Genomic DNA, 23607 nt, shown 5'->3' on the forward strand with positions numbered 1-23607 from the left:
TTTGGGAATTTAGGGAACCCCAAAAAAAAAAATTATGAAATTTGGACAGAGTATCAGAAACAGACAGGATCTGATTCGGTGGCAAAAATTACACTTTGATCTATTTTAGGGCTTCCCGAATTTAACGAGAATTCGAATTCGAAGCGAGAATAATCGAACATACCAAATTTCGGGATTATCTTCGTAATTACTTTCTGGTACGACGTTCACTTGCTTTGACTATGGCTGTTTCGGACACACAACCCCATACTTAGTTGAAGTCAAATCATTTTCCGACCTTAGTTGCGCGACCGATCTCCGTGCCCACGCTGGGGCCGCCATGTTCCTCCAGCGCTACGTGCACGTGGTGCTGGACGCTATTCTAGGTAGCTACGTGAAGAACATCGACCCTGCTGCACTACAGATCAGCATATGGAACGGCAAGATCGAGGTGGAGGCCGTGGAGCTGCAGCCTGATGCGTTCCCGCTGCCCAAGCAGATGCGTCTGGTCAAGGGCACACTGCGCCAGCTGCGTATCGATCTGCCATGGACCAACCTGGCCAACCAGCCCATTCGCGTGGACATTCAGGACGTTAGTCTACTTCTCGAGGTCTGCGCCGACGACCGCGCGGACTCTGACAGTGATGAGACGCCCGAGAAGCAGCGCCGACAGAAGCTGCAGACGCTACAGCGCAAGCGCGCGGCGCTCGACGCCATGGAGAAGGCGGCCGAGTTTAATGAGAAGAACAAGACGCAAACACCCCCAGGTCAGAGCTGGACACAGAGTTTCCTGTTCAAGTTGATGGTTAAAGTGCTGGACAACGTACAAGTCCACGTGCAGCATCTGCACTTGAGGATGGAAGACGCCATCTCGGACCCGAGACATCGTTATGCAGTAGGTATGACACTCGAGGCTATTATCATCAAGTCAGCGGACGAAGGTTGGAACTATACGATGGTGGGGAGAGGGCGGCAGCAGGTGCAGGATGGCGTGTCGTTTATCAGAAAGAAGATGGACATCAACAAGTTCGGTATCTACTGGTCTCTACCGCTGGTACCAGTGCCAGCTACGGTACTGAATGATGCTGAAGCCTTTGCTACGCTTATGAGGAGTAACTTCTCGATAGGGAAGAAACTGGAAGAGCTGGAGCCGTCTCCGTCACCCCCGACGTCAGAGATTGTTGAGACCATGAAGATGACGTCCCCACCGCTGTTTAAACAGAGCGACTACATTGTGCATCCACTCACGGTTTCCATGAAGCTGACGGTGAATGATGGGAATGCCAAATTGCCCATTACGCACCAGGAATTGAGTGAGCGCGTGTTGTCGAGACTTGGAACACCCTGGATGGTGGAGACGATTGATGCGATTGGGGACGAAGCCTGGAGTGAATTCCTGGAAATGATGCCCAAGTTGGCTGGAGAGCGTAAGTATACGTTGGGTTTTGTGTTTTCTGAGGCGTGGTCAGTGGCCAGAGATCTCACGGAAGAAGAGGACGAGATTCCATCAGTGAGACAGTTTAAGGAAGCGTTGTCCAGCTGTATGCAGTGGTCACTGGAAGAGGTGGGCCGTGTGGAGCCCTGTATCGTCAAATATCGTGAAGCGGTTGTCCATGTGATGGAGGAGAAGAGCACGTATATCGACGCCCAAGCTAGTATCGATCAGATCAGTACGTCACTGCATCGCCAGCAGTATCTGAGCGCGCTTTCTTTCATTTCTTTCTTGACAGTGAAGCGTCGACAGGCTCGGTATCTCGTGTTGCGTCCGAAGAGAATTCGTGTGAAAGACAACCCGAGAAGGTGGTGGAGATATGCGATTAACGCCGTGCTGTTGGACGTTCGTGAGCGCTTGGCCCATGTGGACTGGGAGGCACTAGAAAAGAAGCGACAACAGAGGAATCGGTACAAGGAGTTGTATCTTGTGCTGGAGCATGGCACTACATTTGCAGCCACGCTTGTGTCATCGGATCTCCGCTCACTGACGAAAGAAATGGCACGCGGCGAGCTGGACGAATTGGAGTTTACAATGGACGTTCAGGAATTGATGAGACTTCGTCGTGCTGTACGTAAAGATATTGCTGAAAAGGAGAAAGAGAAGGAAGTGTTGAAGAAGCTGCAAAGCCAACGTGACAACGAAGATGGTATACCTATCTCCCAAGGCTCAGACGTTCCTGCTTCTTCACGTCTTTGGTCGTACGCCTCGTGGCTCACAGGCGCCGGTGGAGCGCATGGTGGCCATGACACCGGATCACGGAGAGGTGGAGAAATACGCGTTGAAGACGTGAAATGGAGTGATCAGGACACCAAGGATCTTTATGACGCGATCGATTTTCATCCGGAGGAAGACGATAAAGAGAGTCGATCGTCCGAAAGTGGCGAAATTGAAGATGCCGCTGCACGAAAGAAGCGCTCGTTGCAAGAGCATCAACACATTTTGTACAGATTCCAGCTTACTCTGTGTAAGGCAAGGTTTGGACTCAGCCTTGAAGACGTTCCTACTGATCTCAGCGGTCTCACTCTCCACGAAGGAATTGATAAGGCGATCCCCACGAAGTCTAGTTCGCCATCACACTTGATTGCATCGCTGGATGACGTAGAAATTCAATTTCAAGTGCGGTCGTCGTGCGTAGAAGTCGGTCTCCAGCTTCGAGATGCATTCTTCTGCCAGAGTTCTATCCCTTCAGTTCACGACAACTTATCGCGCAAGCGTCGATCCTTGAGTTCATCAGGAACGGACTTCTTTCTCCAGCGAATGGACATGGACGAGATCCTGGAGTATCACCCAGTTGGCGTGCGAAATCAAATGAGCAGCGTGCGACTTCGTCACTGTGAAAGGGAACTCCCACTGATGCAACTCCACATCGAATCGGAACGCCAACCCAAACTTGATGAAGAAGCGGATACGAAACGAGAGGCTTCTACGGAAGACGCTGTAGCTGGTGCTCATTTACTCCGGGTGTCGCTCGTTACCCAACCGATCAAGTGCAACGTCAACTTGATGTTTCTCCTCGATGTGGTGGCCGTGTTTTCTCGTCCTATAAACGTGGATTTGTCGGGTCTTGAGCACAGTGCATGGAAGCGAGCACAGAGTCTGCAGCGCTACAGTACCGCTCAGTTGCGGGATGCTGTAGCTCGAAGAACAAAAGTGGATATGCGCTTGGACGTGATTTCGCCGTTGATCAACATTATCCAATCACCGCCATCAGATACCGGAATTCCAACTGGTGACGAGGTGAGTTTGCTGGTATTCCTGGGCCATTTGAAGGCACAGACGAAGCATCCGGGTGACATAATCGATGACACTGACATCACAAGTGACCTGGGGGACGATGAACCAGCTGACAGCCGGAGGATTGCTGTTGCTTCACCAGAGGAAAGTCTTTACGATGTCTTGGAGATCAGCATCTCGGGTATTGAAGTGCAAATTATCGATGGGGGAAACAGCGGCATTGCGCGGAACGTTTTTCGCTTGCGAACCCATTCGAGCAAGAAATCTGCTTGGCACTATCTTCTCGAGAAAACTTCGTTGACGTTCAGCTTCTACATGAGCGTCACGCCTGATGATCCAAGTATTCCTCTTCTGAAGCTTTTTGGAGGCGTCGACAGCGTTAATTTGAACTTGTCGGCTACAAGTTTCCGCTCGTTGATGCAGTTGCTCCACTCGTTCGGGGATAACTTTTCAGCTCACGCGCAACGACGTATTGACAGAGATGCTGCCACTGTCGTCGATATAGCAAACCTTCCTTCAACACGAATCGGGCCCAGTACAGCAGCTCCTCAACGTAGCAAGCCGAAGCTCGTACGCAAGGTATCGTCTTACGTAAAGCCTGGAGCTGTTGCTCTGTCCAGTAGTGACTCAAGTGGGAGACCTGCTGCCTCGGAGAGCAGCCCCTACCTCGGATTAGCAAGGAAGATCCAACTCGAGCGAAGGCGAACGTTTGGAGAAAAGGACATCGACGACCACGATTTACTGAAGCTGTGGAAACGTGTGATCTGCCAGCTTCAATTTGGAGTGGGTGAGGTTATCCTCACACTACAAGTTCGTGATATGGAAAATGGCTCGGGGAAAATTGTTCGAGTGCGTGCAGTTGATATCAATACGCGTTTAAAAGTGAGATCCTACGACAGGAGGCTGGAATTTGCCCTCGGGACGTTCTTGGTGGAGGATATCCTCCTCTCAAAACCGTCGCCGTCGTCGAAAGTGGTGGAAAAGAAGCGATTCCTCATGAAATCTGGAAATCATGGGGTGGTGACTGATCTGGAAGATAAAGCAGAGGAGGAGAATATTGCTGCTAAACCCCCACCTTCATCTGAGCAGTTAATTCACGTGGCAATTACGAGCATCGTCTCCGACGCAGTGTTACCGAAGGACAAGAAACTGTGGAAAAATGCTCGACATTCGCCACTCTCCCCGTCTTCTTTTGAGAACTCCATTTGGCAGGACTCACTGATTACCTCACTCTCGGTCGATGCAAGTTTGCGAGTGCTTACGATTGACGTTTACCAAGACACTCTGGCAGAAGTCTTCGTGTTTTTCTTCCAGCATAATAATGAGGATACCGAAAGCAGTGTACAGGAGCAGTCACCTCCCCCGCCTCCACCATCCTTGCGAAGCATCAGTGAAGGAAGCACAGGGAAGAAGGGGAATATGGAGGAGCAATCAGTATTGTCCTCGGTGGATGCTGAAGCGAACGAACGCACCTTCTCGAGGAAACTAAGCGGGTGGGTGGCTTCTTCGTTCCTGGAAAACCTAGGTGTCAGCCCAGAGAAGGAAAATGATCTCAGTGACTCAACAACAGACGCTAATGATGGTACCGAGGAAGAATTGCCGGCATCGATGCAGCTTCGTCTCCATGTGGAAGGTTTGTCGATGTTTCTTCACTTGGATGATAAACAGAGACCCGAAGGGATGCCATCAGCTTTTGCTAGTTTGACAGCACAGCAGTTCTGCTGCTGCGTGCAAAGATTCCCGCGTTACTTGAGCATATTTGCTTACTTGACTTCGCTGAAAATTTGCGACGTATCTCTGCCCGACCAGCACCTCAGTGAGATTATATCTCATGGAAGTACATCGCCAGAACCAAAGGAGGACAAAGTGTGGATCAATCGGGATGATGCTCGTGAATATGATGACAGCATTGCGGTAGGTCACGTTCCTACGCTGAGCGAGATTCTGGTGATGCTCGATGACGTCCCGGCAGTGTTTTCATGTGCCGCGCAGTTTTACGGAGCAGATTCCATCCAGGAAGCATGGCATCCAGGCTATAGCAGCCGATACTCAGTCCGGCTTAAATCACCGCGAATCCGGTTTCTCTACAGCTTTGTCGATGACATGCGTAACTACTGGGTGAAGGGTGTTTTGTTGGAGACTGTTCTGTCGATCTTGTCTCGAGATCAAGCCGACATGTTTTGGGAAGGTGACTTCCAACTAGCAGATATCCAAGGGGGCCCGACACAAGCATATATGAATGAAGAAATGGAGGAAAATCTAGACGACGCAGCACCTTCGGGCGGCTTCTTGGGATCTGACGTGGTATCGATGTTCCCACTCGTCGATATTCGACTGGAAGACACGGTTCTAGAAATGCCTCCTCATCGAATGTCGTCCGAGTCTCTTTTGCTGCGTTTCGATAGCTTCCGAGTCTCCAATGAAGGTGTCGTCAACAGCTTCCTTGGGATGGAAAATCGCATCGTGGCCAAAGTTCTTCTTAATTCCTCGCTGAAGCAGTTGCAGTTAGATATGAAGGCTCTTCGAATTGTGTCGGTGATTCTTGTGGACCGCAATGATGTGGATAAGCGACTAGATGGCGGGGGGTTTATCACTCAAAGTCTTCTGGGGCTAACGAACTACTGCCTTTCAGTGGATTTCCGCTCGCACGACGACCTGAAGTTGAATCTGAGCTTCAATCCCGTTCGCCTGGTTTGCAATCAAGAGCAATACGCCTTTGTGCTACGAGTACCATTTCAGAATTACCGTGAACGTAGTCGATATCGTTTTTCGCAAGGAGCTGAGGTACCAGCCAAGCCACGAGCGCGCATTTCTTCTAGCCGATCTCGAAGTGTTGACGGAGCATCCTCGTCTGGGGGAATTATGGAGGTCGGCGACGAAGGAAGCAATGGAATGAGCGTCTCCGAGGCGGAGGCAGCTAACGATCGGCATATCATGCTCGACCTTCACGTTCCTGAAATTACAATGGAAATATTGCAGGGACAACATGGCTACCATCCCTCGAGCAGTGGTGATCTCGATATGGTTGAGAAGGGCAAAACGATCGACGGCTCGATCTGCTTGCTGGCTCTTTCTGTGCTATCAGGACGTGCTGATTACAACTTGGCCAATGGAAGATTAACGGCAAATGTTGACCTAGAGGGCATTCACATGCGGGACTCGCGTGTGAAGTCGAAGATGTCTGCCTCGTATCGCGATGTTGTCGTGTTTGAGCGGTACAAGGAAGGATTGCCGAAAGCGATTAAGATCCAATTTGGACGCGAAAGTTTCGACGTGGATGTAGCGACGATAGGCTTTGACCCAGCCTTTACTGCACATGGAAATGGACTGCGCACTCCAAGAACGCAGTTCAGAAGTGTGTCGTCTAGAGCCATTGTAGGCCTGTTCGGGTCCGAGCTTTCGCTTAGACGAACAGATTCTGAGATGTCCGCCTACTCGCAAATGTCATCAACCGTTACAAGCCATGGCGCTCATTCCGAGAAACCCAGCGAGGAGAAGAGCCCTCCAGTGGTGGGAACGGAAGGAAGAATGGATTTGGTGGTCGACATTGCGGGGTTCAAAGTCATTCCGTCGAACATTCACTATGATTTGATCCAGTTTTTGACGATTCCTCCAGGTTTGAGTGGGGATAGTGAAGGCTCTGAGAGTAGCAGAGGAGATACGGATGTGGATGGAGATCCTGACCCTGAAAACACAGTAACAGTGCCGCCAGTCTATCGTCGGATCAGTTTAGAGTTGAATCTGGGACCATCCGCTTTGTTGCTGGTTGAAAACCCTCACAAGCTGAAGTCGAGGGCGCTGATGTTATCATGGGAAGCATCGATCATTCTCAACTACCTCCAGCAAGCGAATGAAGATGAATGCCCCAACATTGAGGACAAAGTCAAAGAATCACCAACACACAGTCGGAATCAGTTGCAGTTCTGTATTGCACTCGAGAATATCCACGCAACGTCTCGGCTGTCAGAAGAGAGCGTTTGGGCGGCAGAGCAATCAGCTACAGCCGCATCTGCCGACTGCCTGAAACCCATCGATATGGAGACGGTCCTGCAAATGGATCTGCGTTCCCGTTTCCTCCGCTTTCGAACAACATTTAACCGCGTGATGGAGCTTCGATTCGGATATCTGGATTTCTGCACGATGCTGGCAGCGCTCGAGCATATTTTCCGTCGCCCAATCTCCGTACAACCAAGTGCTCCGGGACAGAAACGACGCTCAATGTCTGGTTCGTCGATTTCTTCTCTGTCAGGAGGTGGTGCAGACAGCGATACGTCGTCTTGGAGTGGACGTCGCCGCTCGCCTTCATCCCCGCGATCAGGTCTCGTGTTGTCCAGCTCGAAGAAAGCCGAGCGACAACGCACTGCTGCTCTTTATGGCTCGTCGCTGATTTATTTGGTGTCTGCTAGTTTCAGAGGACGTCTCGAGACGCGGCCCGTGGTTGGATTTTATAACTCGACGTGGCGCAAACGATACCTCGTCCTGCCGTATACAGCACAGCAGCGACAACTGGTTGAAAGCGTAGCGTTCCGGATTTTGCCAGCCACCGGGAGTCGACGACAGATTGGAGACGAGATCTACTATGGCGACAGAATCATCTTGGAAGCTGTGATAGACAACAAGAGCGACAATGACGAGAAAACAGCAAGAGAGAAATCCCTTTCAAAAGAGGAATCAGCGGAGACTCCTACCTCTGATGCGGCGAAGGCAGCGCAATCGACTTTAATCCGGAAGTACGACCAACTAGGCGCTATTGGCTACTTGGGTCCAGAAGGCTCAGCTGGAGCTTTCGAAACTACGATCTGGAAGCACGGAAGTACGATGTTTAATTCGGATAAGAGTGTCATCTACGATCGAGAGCTGATTGTGTTCGAGGAACTCACGATATATCGCTCGTTCAGTAAAGGGAAGAAGTTCGGCGTAGCAGATGCTACTGGACAGCAAATGGACTTCAACTCGGCACGATCGGGACCCCAAGCTGAAGGTGCACACACGGTTGACACAACAGGCGCACGAGGAGGTGGATATCTGATGTTCAACGGTGTCGGTGACGCACCAATTCCGTTCGCCTTATCGATTGTATCAAGCAAACCTAGCTCTAGGTTCCAGCAGCGTGAGGAGCAGACCAGTACTCCCGTTGACGATGGCGAGCCAGACGGCGAGGCTGCCGATACGGTCGTTGATGCTGATGCTAATACTAGTGCTGCAGACGCTGGAGATACTGTCGAGGAGAACCAGACACCTCCGAGAAAGAAGCGGAGGACAAAACGCAAGTCTCTTTTCACGTACTCCTCTTTTCTCGAGAATCTGAAGATCTTGGAGTTTACGCTGCCTGGTGTGAATGCTACAGTTGTAAACGATTTTCACAACATGCTTCTGCCTCTGCTTCATTTCCGCGTGGCGACATTACATGCAGATATTCGAGGGAGATTGGAAGACAAGTTCACAGCGCTAACGAGTCTACGTTTTGGAATCCAAGCCTATAACTCTCAACTGGCTGTATGGGAACCTGTACTCGAAGACTTCGAAGTGAACATGGCATACCATGGGAAAGGAGGCGTGTTGTGTGACTACTGCATGTCTGAGAGGCAGTCGATCTCTCCCACGGGTGCTGCATTGCGATGTGACGGGATGCCACTGTGTCTGTTCCGCTCGTCTCGAACCGAGGTGTTTACTAACGCGGCGGCGCATTCATGGGAATCGAAAAACTTCATTTATCGCGAACTACTGGAGCAGCCTGATGTACAAGATGGCGCCAAACTGGCGAACACGTTCATGATTGTGGTGAAGGACGATTTCAATATCAACGTTTCGCGCAACGTGATTAACGTGCTGGTGCACTTTTTCGCTTTGGTGACGAAGGTGACGGCAGCTGACGAGGCCTTATCATCGCGTCTCGGGCCGTTCATTTATGTGGACAACCAGTCTGGTATCCCGTTCGTCGTGGCGACGCATCCGTCGTCCTCGAGTGGTGCGCCTCCCACAGCAGGTGGAACTCCATCATCGTCTCGAAGACCTACAAGCTCCATTGAGATGCCCACTGAAGTACCGGGTGCTGACACGAACGACGACATTATGAAGACCGGAACGGCTATGTTTAACAGCAATGCTTGGAGTCGTCGTCGACTTACAACGATGCTGAACGATATCTCTTCATCGGATACAAAGTGGATCCGAGTCGAAAGTGGCGAGCGCGTTGCCACTGAGATCGTTGCACATGAAGCGCCGGCAGGATGCGTAACCTCGCCGCTCCGTCGGTTGCTGTGGCTAAAGCCACAGTCGCCTACGCAAAGAACGACCTCTTCCAAGGCGATTCCAGTGCCGATTGGCTATTCTAACCGGAGCTATCTGCATCTAGAGAGTAGTGGCAAGCAGCGCGATTCGTGGCATGGCGAGAGTATCATATGCGAGACCGTTGCAGAGCAAGGCACACTCGTTCTGCGACTGCGAGGAAAGATTCAGTTGGCGAACTTCTTCAGTGTCCCCATCCAAGTGATCTACAACGACCAACGGGAGGAGACGATAGAGCCCGGTGGGAAGACAGCGCACTACATTCCCATTCAATACCTTGAGTCTGGGACTATTGCATTCCGTCCACTGCTGTCGAACGGAAAGGTTCAGCATTCGGAACCACTTTCGATCGCGTCTCTGTTGCGGTCAAATGATAGCAAGTATCGAGGTCGCTCCAACCGCCGGCAAAATGTTGGCTCGCTGGAACTACGCAAAGCCCTGACGTTTTATTGGGATGTCCATCCGAGTTCAGGGAGCGAGGATGCTCCAGATTTCTCGTTTGGTGTGTCGTTACCACCGTTCCAAGTGATCCTGACTGCGCTGCGGAAGTCTGAACGTCATGAGACTACGATCACATTGCGACCTCCTATTGTCCTGGAGAACCTCGTGCCTTATGAATTGTCGTATCGCACTGTGTGCATGAAATCGGAAGCTGAGGTCGTGTGGGTGGCAAAGAATGCTGCTTCATTCTCTGGCGTGAACGGGAAGGTGTCCTCTGGAAGCTCGGCTTGTATAGCAGAATTGGACGTCTTGGAGCGAGATATGGAGAACAGAGAGGTCGTGCAAACTCCTACAGTTGTTGGACTCAGTCTCGCACTGCCGCAGATTCAACTGGGGAGATTCTCACGTTGGTCGAGGGATACATTCATCTACGGCTGCCAGTCATTCTGTGAGCGGATTGAATTGAATATGCGTGATGACAGCGAGTTGGAAGCTCCGACTCCTGCGAACAAGCTAACAATCTGCGTCGAGATCACTCAGCTGGAAAAATTGCGTTCTCGTGCACTGAATACGCTCTGTCCAGTAGTGTGTCGGGTGTTCACAGAGTACTGGTTGATCGACCGAACGTCGCTCTCGCTCGCGTTCTATACGGCTGATGACTACCTTATCCCGTCCAATCACCCTGGCCGCCTGTACGACGATAAGAGTGACGCTGAGAACGAATCCTCTTCCGTCTCGCTTTCTGTGTTTTCCTGTGAGAGCAAGCAAGTCGTGTCCAAGATGAAGATCGGAATCAAGGGAGAAACAGGAGAGCGTGAGGTGCAGTCCGAGCCTTTCGACATCAGTGCCGTGGGAGTACGCGGACAGATCCTTGTGCCCACCAACCGGTCTCGAGATGCTCGATCTCTGCTGTCTACAATCACAGAGTTCGGAGCTCCATCGAACGGACTGAGAACGACCTTCAAGCAGTACGAATTCGGTGTGATGATCGAGCAAGGGCCAGAGAAATTCTCGCGATCTCGTGTTGTGACCTTGGTCCCGCGCTATTATTTCATCAACACTTCAAACCGGTTTGAAATTCGCGTTCGACAGGAGCGTTCGACCGACGCGAGTGCTGTGATTGTGCTTCGCCCACAAGAGACCAAAATCTTCCACTGGAGCGATTCGCGCTTGCCTTCACGAGTTCAGATTTGCTTTGTGCTCCCCGACAACCGTCATGATGATCGTGATACCGTCTCGTTTGCGAATTCCTCGCAGTGGAGTGCTCCGTTCGAGCTCTCATCGGTGGGTAACTTCGTGTTGCGTGTAAAGTCAAAAGTTCGACCTGCACCACCATGTCTTCCCGAGTGTTTTGAAGGAAATGTTGCCAAGCGCGAGCAAATTGAAGATGACGACGAAGCAGACATGTTTTTCGATGAAGAAGACGAGTACAGCGATGCCGAACGCATGCTCGCGAATGGGACCCAGCTCAATGTAGCGGTTGAACTGCACGATCCGTCCTTCTTAGTGTACCTGGAGGAGGGTAAGCAGTCTATTCACTCGTCTCCACTATCTTCATACGAATACGAAGAGGATGATCGGGAGCATACACTGACGGTAAAGCACAAGGAGAACGAGGAATTTGTGCCGTTCAAGATCAAGAACGAGTGCAGCAACTTGGCGCTAGTTGTGTGGCAGAAAACGCTAATCAAAGACGACAAGGGGAACGTGACGATCGGCTTTGAAGGTGGAGAACCCGTGCTCCCGTTCCACACGATCGACTATGTGCCATTCCGTTTCTCTGCGTTCCCAACGGTGTTTGTACAGGTCCAGAAGGTGGCAGGCTTGGGCATTGGAGCATTGAGGAAAGAGCACCCGTTGCATGGCCATCGCTCTAATACGAAGACTTCAGCCGATAGAAAAGGTAAAGACCCACCAATTACTGCGCTTACCAGAGCAGCAATCGTGGGCCAAACTCAAGTCGTTGCGAGCTTCGAGGTGCAGTTGAAGAAGCTTCAGCGTCTACCGACGATCGATGTGTCGGAGGGCGTGGTAAAGAAGCGATTATGGGCTGAAGTATTGCTGGATGAAACAACGAAAACCTTACTGGTGACTGATATGCTACCAGGGTTCTCTGGCGAGCACAAGAGGCGGCGACGAGCGACTCTACTTCGCAGTTGGAAGCGCTACAACACCTCAATCGTATTTATTTCCCATGTTCTCGCGGCTCACAGGGCTCAGCTGATGGATGGATCTGAAGAGGACAATGCACATGACGTGCCTGCGAAGAAGAAGCGTGTGCGTTTTGCTTCAGACGTTGTGGAAATGAAGGGGAAGTCCGGCGCTGACGAAGCTGGGTCTTCAGAGGCACAACAGGGAGCCGAAGCTAGCAGTATACCGCCAGCAATCGAAGAAGAGAAAGAGATAGAAGCGTTGGTCCTCTGTGTTCGCCTGGTGGAAGCTATGTGCCTAGAAGATGTGTTCCTTCAAGCTGGACGCAGTGACTTGACGTCGTGTCAGCCGTTTATTACCTTCTCACTAAAGAGCGACGGTGAAGAAGCTCGCACGAAGCTAGTACCTCAGTCTACGACGATGTTTCCGCGGTGGCTGCCTGCACCGAATTCTCGAGCTGTGTTGAGCGCATTGATGCTGAGCGATGGAGGTGAGGAGAGCTCCAGTTACGAGTTTGGAGCAGGTGCAGAGATCATCGTGGAGATACGAGAAGCAGACAAGATCCTGTTCGGCTCGTCCGTCATCGCGACTGCACGTATTCCGTTGCAGGAATACTGTGCTGCTGCGATGATCTCAGCTAGAGGTGGAGCAAATAATGAGCTGCAAGTGGTTGAGTTCCTTGCTCCTGTTCGCGTGGCTCGGAAAGGTGGAGGCTGGTCTCATCCAGTAGAGAACGAAGCTCGTATTCGCTTCCAGATGTGCTGCCGTCGAACCCTCACAACTCGATCAGCTGCTGCCGAATCTAGTGGAGAAGGCAGAGACTCTCTTGAAACAGTGAAGGAGTTGAAGGACATACTGTCGGCATACAACATGAAGAAGGAACTAGACGTGCTTGTTAGCTCCAAATCGCAGCTAAAACTTTTGCTTGAGCGCGAAGCTGTGGACACGTCAACTAGTGGCACCAACATTCCAGCAGCGTTGCGATCAGTGCCGGATGCTTCATCGGGAGAAGAGAAGAAAGACTCGGGTCTTTTGCAATTTGTTGCCCGACCTGCTGGTTCAGACGATGACAGTGTCGGAGCGCGTAGTAGAAGCTCCAGTTCTGCCCGAGGCTCTGCAGTATCGGCGACTACCGACGAATCCACTAGCGATGGCACGTACGAAGAGATGGGGGACGAAAAGCGGCTGTCTGCAGTTCTAATTGGCGTGTCGAACCTCCAAATTCCTACAGAAATTATTCGGAATAACTTCAAGCACGCGCACGGAACAACAGATCATCTCGAGCCCAAGGTTTACTGTACGATCACATACCAAGAGTCAACACGTTCAGCTCTATCTGCAGTGGCAAAACCTTCGTCCGTGTCAGCAGCAACCGATCAGAACATCCCTGATGACAACGGATCGTCGTCTCCTGATCGATCGTCAATGACTGGACCACCAGGTAGCAATGATCATCTGCAACAGGTTCGCACTCATGAGTTTCCAAGAGGTCAAATGCTGGGACTCGACCTAGTGTATCGCAACGGACGTGTGCTCGTTCAGGGTGTCGTATGTGATGGCCCATGTGGAGCTCTTGTCTACGAAGGCAAGATTCGGATTGGTGACACGGTGGTCGCAGCTAACAACAAGTCCATCGTCAATCTCCATCGCGATGCGTCGTTTGCTGTGATTGAGAAGGCAATGCATTGGGGAGAGGGCGTTGGAACACCGACTCCGGAGCAAGCATCAGCGACGTTTACTCTGTCGTTCTTGTACCAGCCGACGACACCTGAGCGTATGAGATTCAGTGATACATCGAGGCCTCCGTGTGCTCAAGCAACAGACGACGACACTGGTGTACGGAAGTATGATGCGGAGTGGAATCGTCGCGTGGAATTCGTTGAAACAGCCAACAAAAAGCCTGCCGCGGGCTCTGGTGAAGACCAGGTACTGGTGCGTGTGTATCTCCGGAACGAGACGTCCGACCACGGCTTGTCAGCCTCGCAAGAGTCAAGTATTGTGCCGTTCCTGTACTTCTTCGGTGATGATGCAATGATGGATCATCTCGATCACAGCAAACAAGACTCTCGCTTCGACGTGCTATTAGCCGAGTGCTGGGTGCCCTTACCCCCGTCTTCTCTCTCTAGTGCCGCTAATCCGATGTCGATGGACGGGAACCCGATGGCTGAGCCTTCTGCTCTCACCTTCAACGAGCGGATCTGTGCGCTGTACTCGCCACAACAACGTACGCACCAACACTCAGCGTTAGAGATGATTGGACAGCTACGACTAGCACTCAAGTGGGATTTCATTAATCCCTTACGAGCAGCTCACCAACAAGGAGATCTCAGTCTTCATTTCCAGCTTGAAGTTGCGCGTATCTGCATATCGGTCGTGGACGATGGCGCATGGAGTTCAGTGACGTCTGCAGCAGGCCCTCAACAGCCACAGGAGGTGCTGTGCATCTCGCTCTCTGACCAAAACGCTTCTGCAGGCGTTCAGTTGAGCTACGGCCAAATTACGGACGGGAAACAAGTTATTAATGCACGCTTTGGGCACTTCCAGATCGACAACCAATTGCTAGACACGAATTACCCGGTGTTACTGCGTCCGATGCGTCTTGTAGACGCACAAATGCAAGAAGAAGGCTACACGATGTCTCGCGAGAAAGGAGGGAAGAATAATGATGCGGATAGCCCCATGCTATTGCCGACAGTGCAGCTCATGGCGGTCTTCAGTCGACAGCCCAATGTGATCCAGTTCGACTACATTTTCGGTCAGCTTCAAGAGTTGGAGATCAAACTGGAAGACGCGACGCTGGTGGCGTTGGCTCATGTGTTCTCGGGAGTGGAGTGGTCGCACACGGCGTCGAATACTCGTACTAGCAAGAAGAAAAAGCGACCTGGAGATGAATTCGGCTCGAACTTAGCGCTGAAGTTATTGGAGATCGAGTGGTCTACCCCCACGCTACTGTCCACAGCTGCGGGTGGACGCTTGGGTAGTACAAGGGACGGTGGAGGGGCAAACATGAAGGTGTTGTTGCGATGGCTCCTGCTGTGTCCTGTGAAGGTCAACGTGACATTTACTAGCACGGCAGACCGGTCGTTGCTGCTGTCACTGGTACGTGGTTTGATTATTCTTTTTTTTTCTTCGATTATCTTGCCACTAATCCCTTGTACTTTGTTCTTGTAGTTGTCTCCGGACATGTCGTCTGTTCTAAGCACGCTCATCAGCGCAGCAGCAGCGCTGGTATCCAATCTAGACCAAGCACCTATTCGAATACCGGAGTTTTACGTGGAAAACCTGCTCGAAACAACGCACACGCTCGCATTCTATGCCATGCAGCACTATCTGCACCACGGTTTGCGCAGCTGGTACAGTATTATGGGCTCTGTCGATTTCCTGGGGAACCCGATTGGTCTAGTGAGCACCCTGGGTACCGGAGTTAAAGACTTCTTCTATACACCGGCTCAGATGCTGCTGGAGGATGAAAATGGTCTGCGTATCGACAATTTGCGAACTGGCATGACCAAGGGCTCCAAAAGTTTGTTGAGGAACACAGCGGTGGGCATCTTTCACACGACTGGCAAGATTACAGAGACGCTTGGGAAGGGTATCGCGTTGTTGGCTATGGATGAACAGTATAACGTTCAGAGACAGCGTGCCTCTACCCGACAGATAAAAAAGATCAACGACTTGGGTGATGCAATTGCAGAAGGTAGTAAGGGACTTGTTGGGGGTGTTTGGGATGGTATCAAGGGCGTTGTGGCTGCTCCAGTGCGTGGTGCAGAACAAGATGGCGCTGGTGGATTTGTCGTGGGTATCGGTAAGGGCGTCGCGGGGCTAATTGTGAAACCCACAGCTGGATTCTTGGACTTGCTTACGAGTCTTTCGCGAGGAGCGAAAACAAGCGCGGAATCTTTGGATGGCACAGATCGCAACGCGTTTGACACAGTCACACGCTTCAGGCTACCTCGGCGAATCTGGTACGTGTATATGAGATTGGCTGATTCCATTTCTGTAGCTGATCATATAGCTTATTTTTCCTCACAGCTCGGACGGTGTTCTAGTGTCCTACTCGGATCGAGAAGCTCGAGGCTATGCGGTGTTGCTGCTGACGTCGCTGGATGCCACAGATGAGTACGTACCAACGGAATCGTTCCATACCTGGCAGCCTTGCTAATTGAATGTAATTGTACAGCTACGTGTATCATGTGGACTACGGTATCGAGCCACACCGTGGATTGCTGTTGCTGACAGACAAGCGACTAATATGTTTGAGCGGCAAAACTGGTCAAAAATTGTGGGAGGTGGCTCTTGACTCGACGTTGGAGGTCGTCGTGGAAGGTGCTACCCTCAAAATCGGTCAGACCACATCTCCATCTCGGTCGTACAATATCGAATGCGACAATGAAGTAGCGGCGACCAACTTCCGAGTAGCGGTGGACTCAGCACGTGTAGACGTTTCCGCCACTCGGTACTTGCTTCTGAATCTGGAAAAGAGTCAAGAGGAGTCTCGGATCATTGGTGGTGGACGCTTCGGAAGCGGAGCAGCAGGCCTGATGAACAACGACGAAGACCGTACAGACCTGCATGTGCTGATGGAAAGCGTGCAGGATACGACAGTCTCTGGCCTCTCGAACGATGATCTGCGGTCTCAACCTCTACGCTCCGTGCGTGTTGAAGTCTGCCATCTACAGAACAAAGATGCTCACGCCAATGTACCGAACCGAGCGATCGATAAACTGCTATCGTTCAGCGTCTTCCAGATCCAAGTGTACGGTGGGCCATACCAATGGACAGTGTTCCGTCGGTTTAGTGAATTCCGCGAGTTGTGTGCAACGCTGGAGAGCGCAGGATACGTCTTGGAAGGCCTTCCACCTCTCCCTCCACGGACTTTTCTTCCGAGCACACGAGCACCAGTGGCGAAGTATCGACAAGAAGCCTTGAATATGTTCCTACAGGCCGCGATCATGCATTCCGCTATCAGTCGCAGTGCAGCCATGCTCAACTTCCTCACGTGTGCAGCTCGCGAAGTGCGCGTGAGTCTGCCACCGCTGTCGCCTACTGGGGAACGAGAAGCGTCTCAACGTGCTGGGGACTCACCTTAGGTAGATTTTTGTTTGTGTAATGGATATATGTCTATGGTAGTTTGAAGTCTAGGGTGTGCGCTCCAGCATCTTCGCCTGTGATTGGAGAACTCGTTCGTAGTCTGTGCAGAGGTGATCAAGCAGCATGCGATTCGAGAGCACGACTCGACCAAACTCGTCCGTTGCGACCTCCACGAACTCCACCACATCTGGTACTTTGTGGCTATTGCCTAAAGTCTTGATACTCACGTCGTCGTCGGTTTCTAGTGACGGCCCCGGAGCGATCACACGATTGAGGTAGAGAATGCGTCCAGGGGGAAACAGTGGATCGTGAAGCAGCATATTATCGTCCTCCGATTGCTCTTGGTCCTGATTGAGCTGCTCCCATTCCTGCTCAGTCTCTTGACTCGATTCCGGCTCAAATCGCTCTGAAGGATCGGTGTCTGCAAAAACCTCACCGAAGCTGTCGTTCTTGTCTTTCTCTTCCAGGATAGCTGCATGGGTGGACTTCTCAGTGCTCGATTCGTTTTCACAGTTCACCCCCATCAGAAACGGCAAGTTCTGTGAAATCTTCCCCGCAACATCGTCCAGTTCTTCCTGCACAATGGAGCTTAAAGCTTCGGTCTCTTCCTTTATCGTGTCGACATAGTTTTTCACATTAGAAGTGACAGCGGTGGACACCTTTGACCTGCGAAGACATAACTACCGGTTAATCCACGGACAATGTCTTCGCAGGAACATAATATGGTGAAGATCCGTACACTTGCTCACTAATCCGTGATTTAAGCGATGCGCGTGTCTTGTCGACGATATCGTCGATTCGAGAGCGAAACAGCTGCAGCTGGGAGGATTCTGTGGCATCTCCAATAACCAAAACAGGAGTTAGGCATCTTCTCCTGACGCACATGTAAAAAGTAAACTCACCAGGATCATCGTCACTTTTGAGTAACCTCTTCGTACTTTCAGATGTCTTGTGCAGAACCTCCTTCAGTTCCACCAGTACACGCTCGAGCTCCTCAGGCTTGTTGACAGCAGCTGACAGCCGCTCAAGAGCAACAACGCTCTCATCCATGCGCTTCCACCAAAAAGAATCACCTGCGTCGTCAAGAAACCACGTACGTGAGTTAGACGAGAAAAAAACTTACTGATCTCGACTCGAAAGAAAAAAAAAGATCTACCTTTCTTGACGTCTTCAAGGTTCAAAAGGTTCTTAATAAACGAAACATGTTCCAACGACAGTTTGTCCGTCTTGAAAACAGAGAAAGCGGCGTCCAGTTTGTCCGCTAGAAGCGAATCCACATCGCTAGCGAATTCCTTAATGTTATTGGAAGCAAGCTTCACAATATACACGTTAATAAGCAATGCCGTTAGTCAGAATTCCTACCAAACATAGACAGCAATCGCGTACCTTTTTCACCTCATCCAACTTGGCCGTAGCTTCGCTTGTCCGCTGCTTCAAGTGTAAATGGTCCATCTTCCGTAGCGCTGTTTGAAGTTCTTCTAACTTAGCACGCTGCTGCTTTTCCACAGCAATTTTCTGCTTTCGAATTTCCTCCGACACCATGTGTCTCAACGCTGTTCGCCAGTCAAAGCGACTAATCTCGTCTTGCAGCTTTAGAAGCGAGTGCTGGTGCAGCCGAGGCACGCAATCGTAGCCGTTCACAACCGTGGTCACGAGATCATAGCTGCCCGTTGCCAACTCTCGCGTCAAACACGCCGGAGTACCGAAAGCGTAGCACTGAATATCCGGGAAATCTTCTTTTAGCTGCATGGCACTCATTGCTGCGACCGCCGCTCCTAGACTGTGGCCCGTCGCCACCAACTTGTAGTCCGGATACCTTTCCGACAGCTTCTGCAGGTCGCCGCGCAGGTGACGCACCAGCCACGTCGTCGCATGCACCATACCGCGATGGCCCTGACCATCTAGGAACGGCTCATTCTGTAGACACAGATCCGTGCAGAAATCCAATAACGATGCGGTACCGCGTACCACCAACACGAGCTCCTGATGCTCGTGGTCCGCCAAGATGATGCACCTAGGAGACACGACGCCGCCCGGGTGCGCTCGTAGTACTCTATCCCGTGGCACACTAGCCTCTTTACAGAACGAAGCGATCGAGGACGCGTATACGGCGTCGCACACGCGCACGTATCGCAGGAGCTTGGATAGCAGCACCTGCGAGGATTGCACCATTCTTATACAAGTAAAGTTAAACCAACGTTTCGTTAACACAGTACCTTGTCCATCACTAGTGGCTTCTTATGAGCATCATTATGGATTCCGCCGGCACGCTGCTGTGTCTTGTACTGAGCTAAGACGGATAGTCCAACCAGCCAATCAGCTGCGCTCCAGTTCTTGAAGGCAGGACTCTGACGTAGCAACCCCAGGCTCTCGGACAGCACCTTGAGCGCCGGTAGCACCTCCACCGACAGCTCCTTGGCCGTCGCACGAAGCCTCTTGCCCAAGATCTCATCCAGATCCAGCCGTCTCGAAGTGCTGGACGTCGCCCTGCGGCCTCGTAGCAGCAGCTCCGTCCGCACTCGGCGTCGCAGCATCTTCGATTGAAGTGTGTGATTACACCACTGCAGCCATTATTACCATTTTCATCCAATCCGAAAACTGAACACCCCTAATTGGCTGAAACCCAACACTACAAAGAAAAAGAAGCAGGAGGCAAAAAGCGCGACTTCACCGGCTCGACTAGTGCTCTCCCTATAGCTCCACCCCCTTGGCAAAGACTAAGTCGCAGCAATGGGCGAACGCTCCACCAAGAAGTTCAAGGTCGTCCTATTAGGCGAAGGTAAAACATTCACTCTCACGTGCCTCCATTTCCCCCCTCTAACAACGAATTCTTTCCCGCAGGTCGCGTGGGTAAGACGTCCATCCTGCTACGTTACATCAAGGGCGAATACGACGAACGGCAGGTGTCGACACTACAGGCCTCATACTTGGATAAGCGACTGCTCGTGGATAATCGTCGTGTGGCGCTCTCGCTCTGGGACACAGCGGGTCAGGAACGTTTCCACGCCTTAGGCCCCATCTACTACCGCGACGCTGATGGAGCTCTGCTGGTGTACGATATCACGGACGCCGAGTCTTTCCGCAAAGTCCGCACGTGGGTGCGTGAACTGCGACGTATCGTGGGGGACGACATCTCTATTTGCATCGCCGGTAACAAGAGCGATCTGCATCGTAACCGGAAGGTTCCTGAGGACGAGGCCAAGCGCTACGCCGAGTCGGTGGGCGCTGCACACTTTGACACGTCCGCTAAGCTCAATCGCGGACTAGAAGATGTGTTTGTGGAGCTCACACGTCGCATGTTGAGTCGTACGCGCGGCAAGAAGAAGAAAGGAAGCGCGTTGATTGCCGATGACGATGACGAGGATGACGAGCCGTTGGCTAAACCTCCGACCAGCAAGGCACGACCGCAGCCACAGACGCAACAGGCGCAGCATATGCAGACGCAGTCACAAGTGAACAGAACAGAGGAAGTGCCCAGAAGTCGCGGTGGAGGGAGGGGACAACCGATTCAAATTGTGGAGGATGACGACGTCGGATTCAGTCCAGGGGCGTCGAGAAGTAGCGGACTGAGAGTGAGAGGAGCTACCCACGTGGACACTGGCAAGGCCAAGAGCGGCTGTTGCTGATGTAGGAGAGAAGTGGAGATTCTTTTTTTTTGAAAGGAGTGCAAAGATGAAGAGGAGAGTATGGACCGATGAAAAAAAAACAAGAATGCATATTGCTTTTTAGGCTTTTGTGAACGCGGGGATTGTTGCGAGCTGTACTGCGCATTTCATGTTCAAGTACTCGACATAGAAGAGGAGGCTCAACAAGATGGCCGTGTTGGAGCAAGCGAGTTGAAGGACCAGGCAGTATCTGGTTCGCACGAAGGTGCCGGTCTGCATCAATCTGGGGCCGTCTTTTATTCTGTCCAATATCAACTAACACTGCTGCAAATACTACTTCTACACTAAGAAATTGAAAGAAGCTATAAAACACAAAAAAAGAGGTTCTATCAAGGCCTTAGGTGGCAGTAAGGAACGTTGTTGGTAAAATATCTGCCAACTGACCACCAGCAGCAACAGCCAAAAATTATGGCACTATCTTGGCTTGCAGTGAAGTCAGCGGCGTATGTACTGTCAGAAATTGGTTGCTCTAAAGAACACATAATAACAACCACGCCGACCATTACAATTAGTTACCCTGGAGACTCCAGTGGAGTAGGTGCTACTGCACTTAGCAACAGGGACTCGTGTCGTCAAAGAATCAAGACACAATCAAAACAATGACACCTTTTTTATTTACTATCAAAAGCTCGGAAGCAAATTGGACACCGACCGAGGCTCCTCTCGATCTATTCGATGCATCTTCTAATCGATTTACAGAGCAAGCACAGCCGTCATGAGACCCACTGCTACCGAAGCAACAGTCAAGGTCAGAGGAGCAGCAGCGCTGTCACCGTTCGATCCTGCAGTCGAGCCAGAAGCAGTCGAGCTTTTGCCGCTGCTCGAGCCACCCAGATTGGTGGTGGTCTCGTCCTCCGACAACGTCGTGTAAGCCTTCTCCAACTTAGGATACTCGAAGCCACTTTCGCTCGTGGAGCAGCCCTCATCGGCTGTGCATTCAGTGCACAACTGGGAGTAGCCTACACGCTTGCATCCGTTGCCCGATCCACAGGCCTCCACGGTCTTGTAGCACGGCGGGTTGGAAGCAGCAAGCTCCTCAGGTGTGGGCAGTGCACGGAAGGCAGCGATCAGATTATCCTCAATCTGCGAAGAGCCCGACTGCAGAGTCTCCTCGTACTTGGCCACCGCAGCCGCAGCGCGAGCAGCGTTGGCAGTCGAGTTGAGCGGATCCTCCCAGAATGGCAGACCCGTCTCCATCTCGCCAGTCTCAGCGTTAGCAGCAAACTCCGTGTTGTTGGAGTCAGCCATGCACCACTCGGTGAAGTTGGCGTACGGAGCGCCCGTGTCCGGGTTCTCAATGGCAGTGATCCCGACAATATCGTCGATAGTCACCCAACCGAGAATGTTGTAAGCGAAGGTGCAGTCCACACCGTCCGGACCTTGGCCGTAGCTGCACAGACCCTTGCGAGTACTGCTGCGGCATTCGTCCGTCTTGTCACCCCAGGCCTTGAGCGGACATGTGCCGGGGAAGGAGAACCAGTAGTTGTCTGGGTACGGAGCTCGCACGTCGTCATCCTTGATGCCACCTCCGACGAATGGCCCAACATTGGGCTGGTCGTCGTCACCGTTGAACTGTAGGCAGCCAGCAGGGAAGTCGTCGTCACCCGAGAGAGGAGTGCAACGACCGCTGTCCATGGGGAGCATGGGGCCGTACTCGGGTGTCTTGCCCCATGATTCCTGGAACTGGGCAAGCGTCTCGTTCGTCTGCACAATGATGATCTCGTAGAAGACGATGTTGGACATGCCAGACTTACGTTCGCAGCGTTCCTCCTCTGCTCGGACGTTGATGTTGATGCCCTCAGCCTGGACGTACATCAGTGCACCCTCCACCGACGCAGTGTTGACTGTGTCCATGCCACTCAAGTAACCAGCCTCGAGTTCGCCATCACCGAAGCTCGACACGAACACGCCGTCCACGAGGATCGGAGCGTCACTTTGCACACGGGCGTGCACGGCGCGAACCGCAGGCATGTGGTACGAGTCCTTGGGGTACGTTTGGGTCTCGAGGTTGGCGAAGACATCGTCTCCAGACGACACCGTGGCGGTGGAGGTGCCGGAGCTGGCAGTCGTAGCACCAGCCGACGATGAAGCCGTGCTTGACGTCGTGGGGGCAACCGTAGTGGTAGCAGCGCTGCCAGCAGTCGAGGTAGTGGCTTGAGCCGAGGTAGTCGACACGATGCCGGCAGCGGCGATCAAGATGGCGCTGAGCTTCATCGTGAGAGTACTGTACGCTACTGGAGAAGTCGGGACTGGAGGTTTGCCTCGAGTAGGGTGAAAAGGAGAATGAGGCAGGAGGAATCGAGGGCCGGCAAGCGCCGGGAAGGCTCCAAACAGGGAGCGCGAAAGCGTACTTTCCTCTCCCCGCTGACGTTGCGTCCAGTTGCACCCCGAGTTTCAAGAGAGACTACGGTAGCTGCAACCAGACGTTTGTTGCGGTACAACTTTCGTCTTGAGTATTATACTGCCGTCAGCATCAGGCGACCGTAACGGACAGATGGCGACGAAATGGGGGACAAGAAGAGCTGGAAGACTGATTCGACGTCCATCAGGATTTTGTTCGACGCCATTCGACAACGTCTTCTGTCGCTCGCGCTGACATTCGAAAGAGCGTCTGAGTGGAATGCTGCAGCTAGGTTGCAACAGTACATGTATAATAGCACGCGTCGCCATCGATTTCAACTCGATTCCCAATATTCCACTGCGAATCATTCACTTTTTCTCAAAACACACGGCGATCTTTAATTCGAAGTTGAAGTGCGTGAG

At 51.9% G+C, this 23607-nt stretch overlaps 4 protein-coding genes across 9 annotated transcripts; 2 read left to right on the forward strand and 2 right to left on the reverse strand.

Moving 5' to 3' along the window:
• Nucleotides 1–239: 239 nt before the first annotated feature.
• Nucleotides 240–18312, forward strand: PPTG_07814. 2 transcript variants are annotated; one of them, XM_008902178.1, is made up of 4 exons: nt 240–15187; nt 15260–16053; nt 16121–16207; nt 16269–18312. In XM_008902178.1, exons 1-4 carry the CDS (start codon nt 320–322, stop codon nt 17176–17178), a joined length of 16659 nt encoding a protein of 5552 aa, XP_008900426.1. In that variant the 5' UTR covers nt 240–319; the 3' UTR covers nt 17179–18312. The 2 variants fall into 2 exon arrangements, with proteins under 2 accessions (XP_008900426.1, XP_008900427.1); XM_008902179.1 differs by having other exon boundaries at nt 16121–18312.
• PPTG_07815 (hypothetical protein) lies at nt 15159–19731 on the reverse strand. Of its 5 annotated transcripts, none has more exons than XM_008902181.1 (6): nt 19396–19725; nt 18566–19333; nt 18336–18492; nt 18082–18252; nt 17919–18009; nt 15952–17845 (listed from the first exon to the last, which is right to left on the reverse strand). In XM_008902181.1, exons 1-6 carry the CDS (start codon nt 19711–19713, stop codon nt 17227–17229), a joined length of 2124 nt encoding a protein of 707 aa, XP_008900429.1. In that variant the 5' UTR covers nt 19714–19725; the 3' UTR covers nt 15952–17226. The 5 variants fall into 5 exon arrangements, with proteins under 5 accessions (XP_008900430.1, XP_008900432.1, XP_008900429.1 ...); XM_008902180.1 differs by having other exon boundaries at nt 17919–18018; XM_008902183.1 differs by having other exon boundaries at nt 18566–19725.
• On the forward strand, nt 19668–21450 carry PPTG_07816 (hypothetical protein). Its single transcript, XM_008902185.1, has 2 exons — nt 19668–19958; nt 20021–21450. Exons 1-2 carry the CDS (start codon nt 19910–19912, stop codon nt 20803–20805), a joined length of 834 nt encoding a protein of 277 aa, XP_008900433.1. The 5' UTR covers nt 19668–19909; the 3' UTR covers nt 20806–21450.
• Nucleotides 21335–23445, reverse strand: PPTG_07817 (hypothetical protein). The gene has a single exon (XM_008902186.1). It carries the CDS (start codon nt 23056–23058, stop codon nt 21538–21540), a length of 1521 nt encoding a protein of 506 aa, XP_008900434.1. The 5' UTR covers nt 23059–23445; the 3' UTR covers nt 21335–21537.
• Nucleotides 23446–23607: the final 162 nt, after the last annotated feature.

This window comes from Phytophthora parasitica, assembly GCF_000247585.1.
Source record: "Phytophthora parasitica INRA-310 unplaced genomic scaffold supercont2.13, whole genome shotgun sequence".
In the NCBI taxonomy this organism is placed as follows: domain Eukaryota; phylum Oomycota; class Peronosporomycetes; order Peronosporales; family Peronosporaceae; genus Phytophthora; species Phytophthora nicotianae.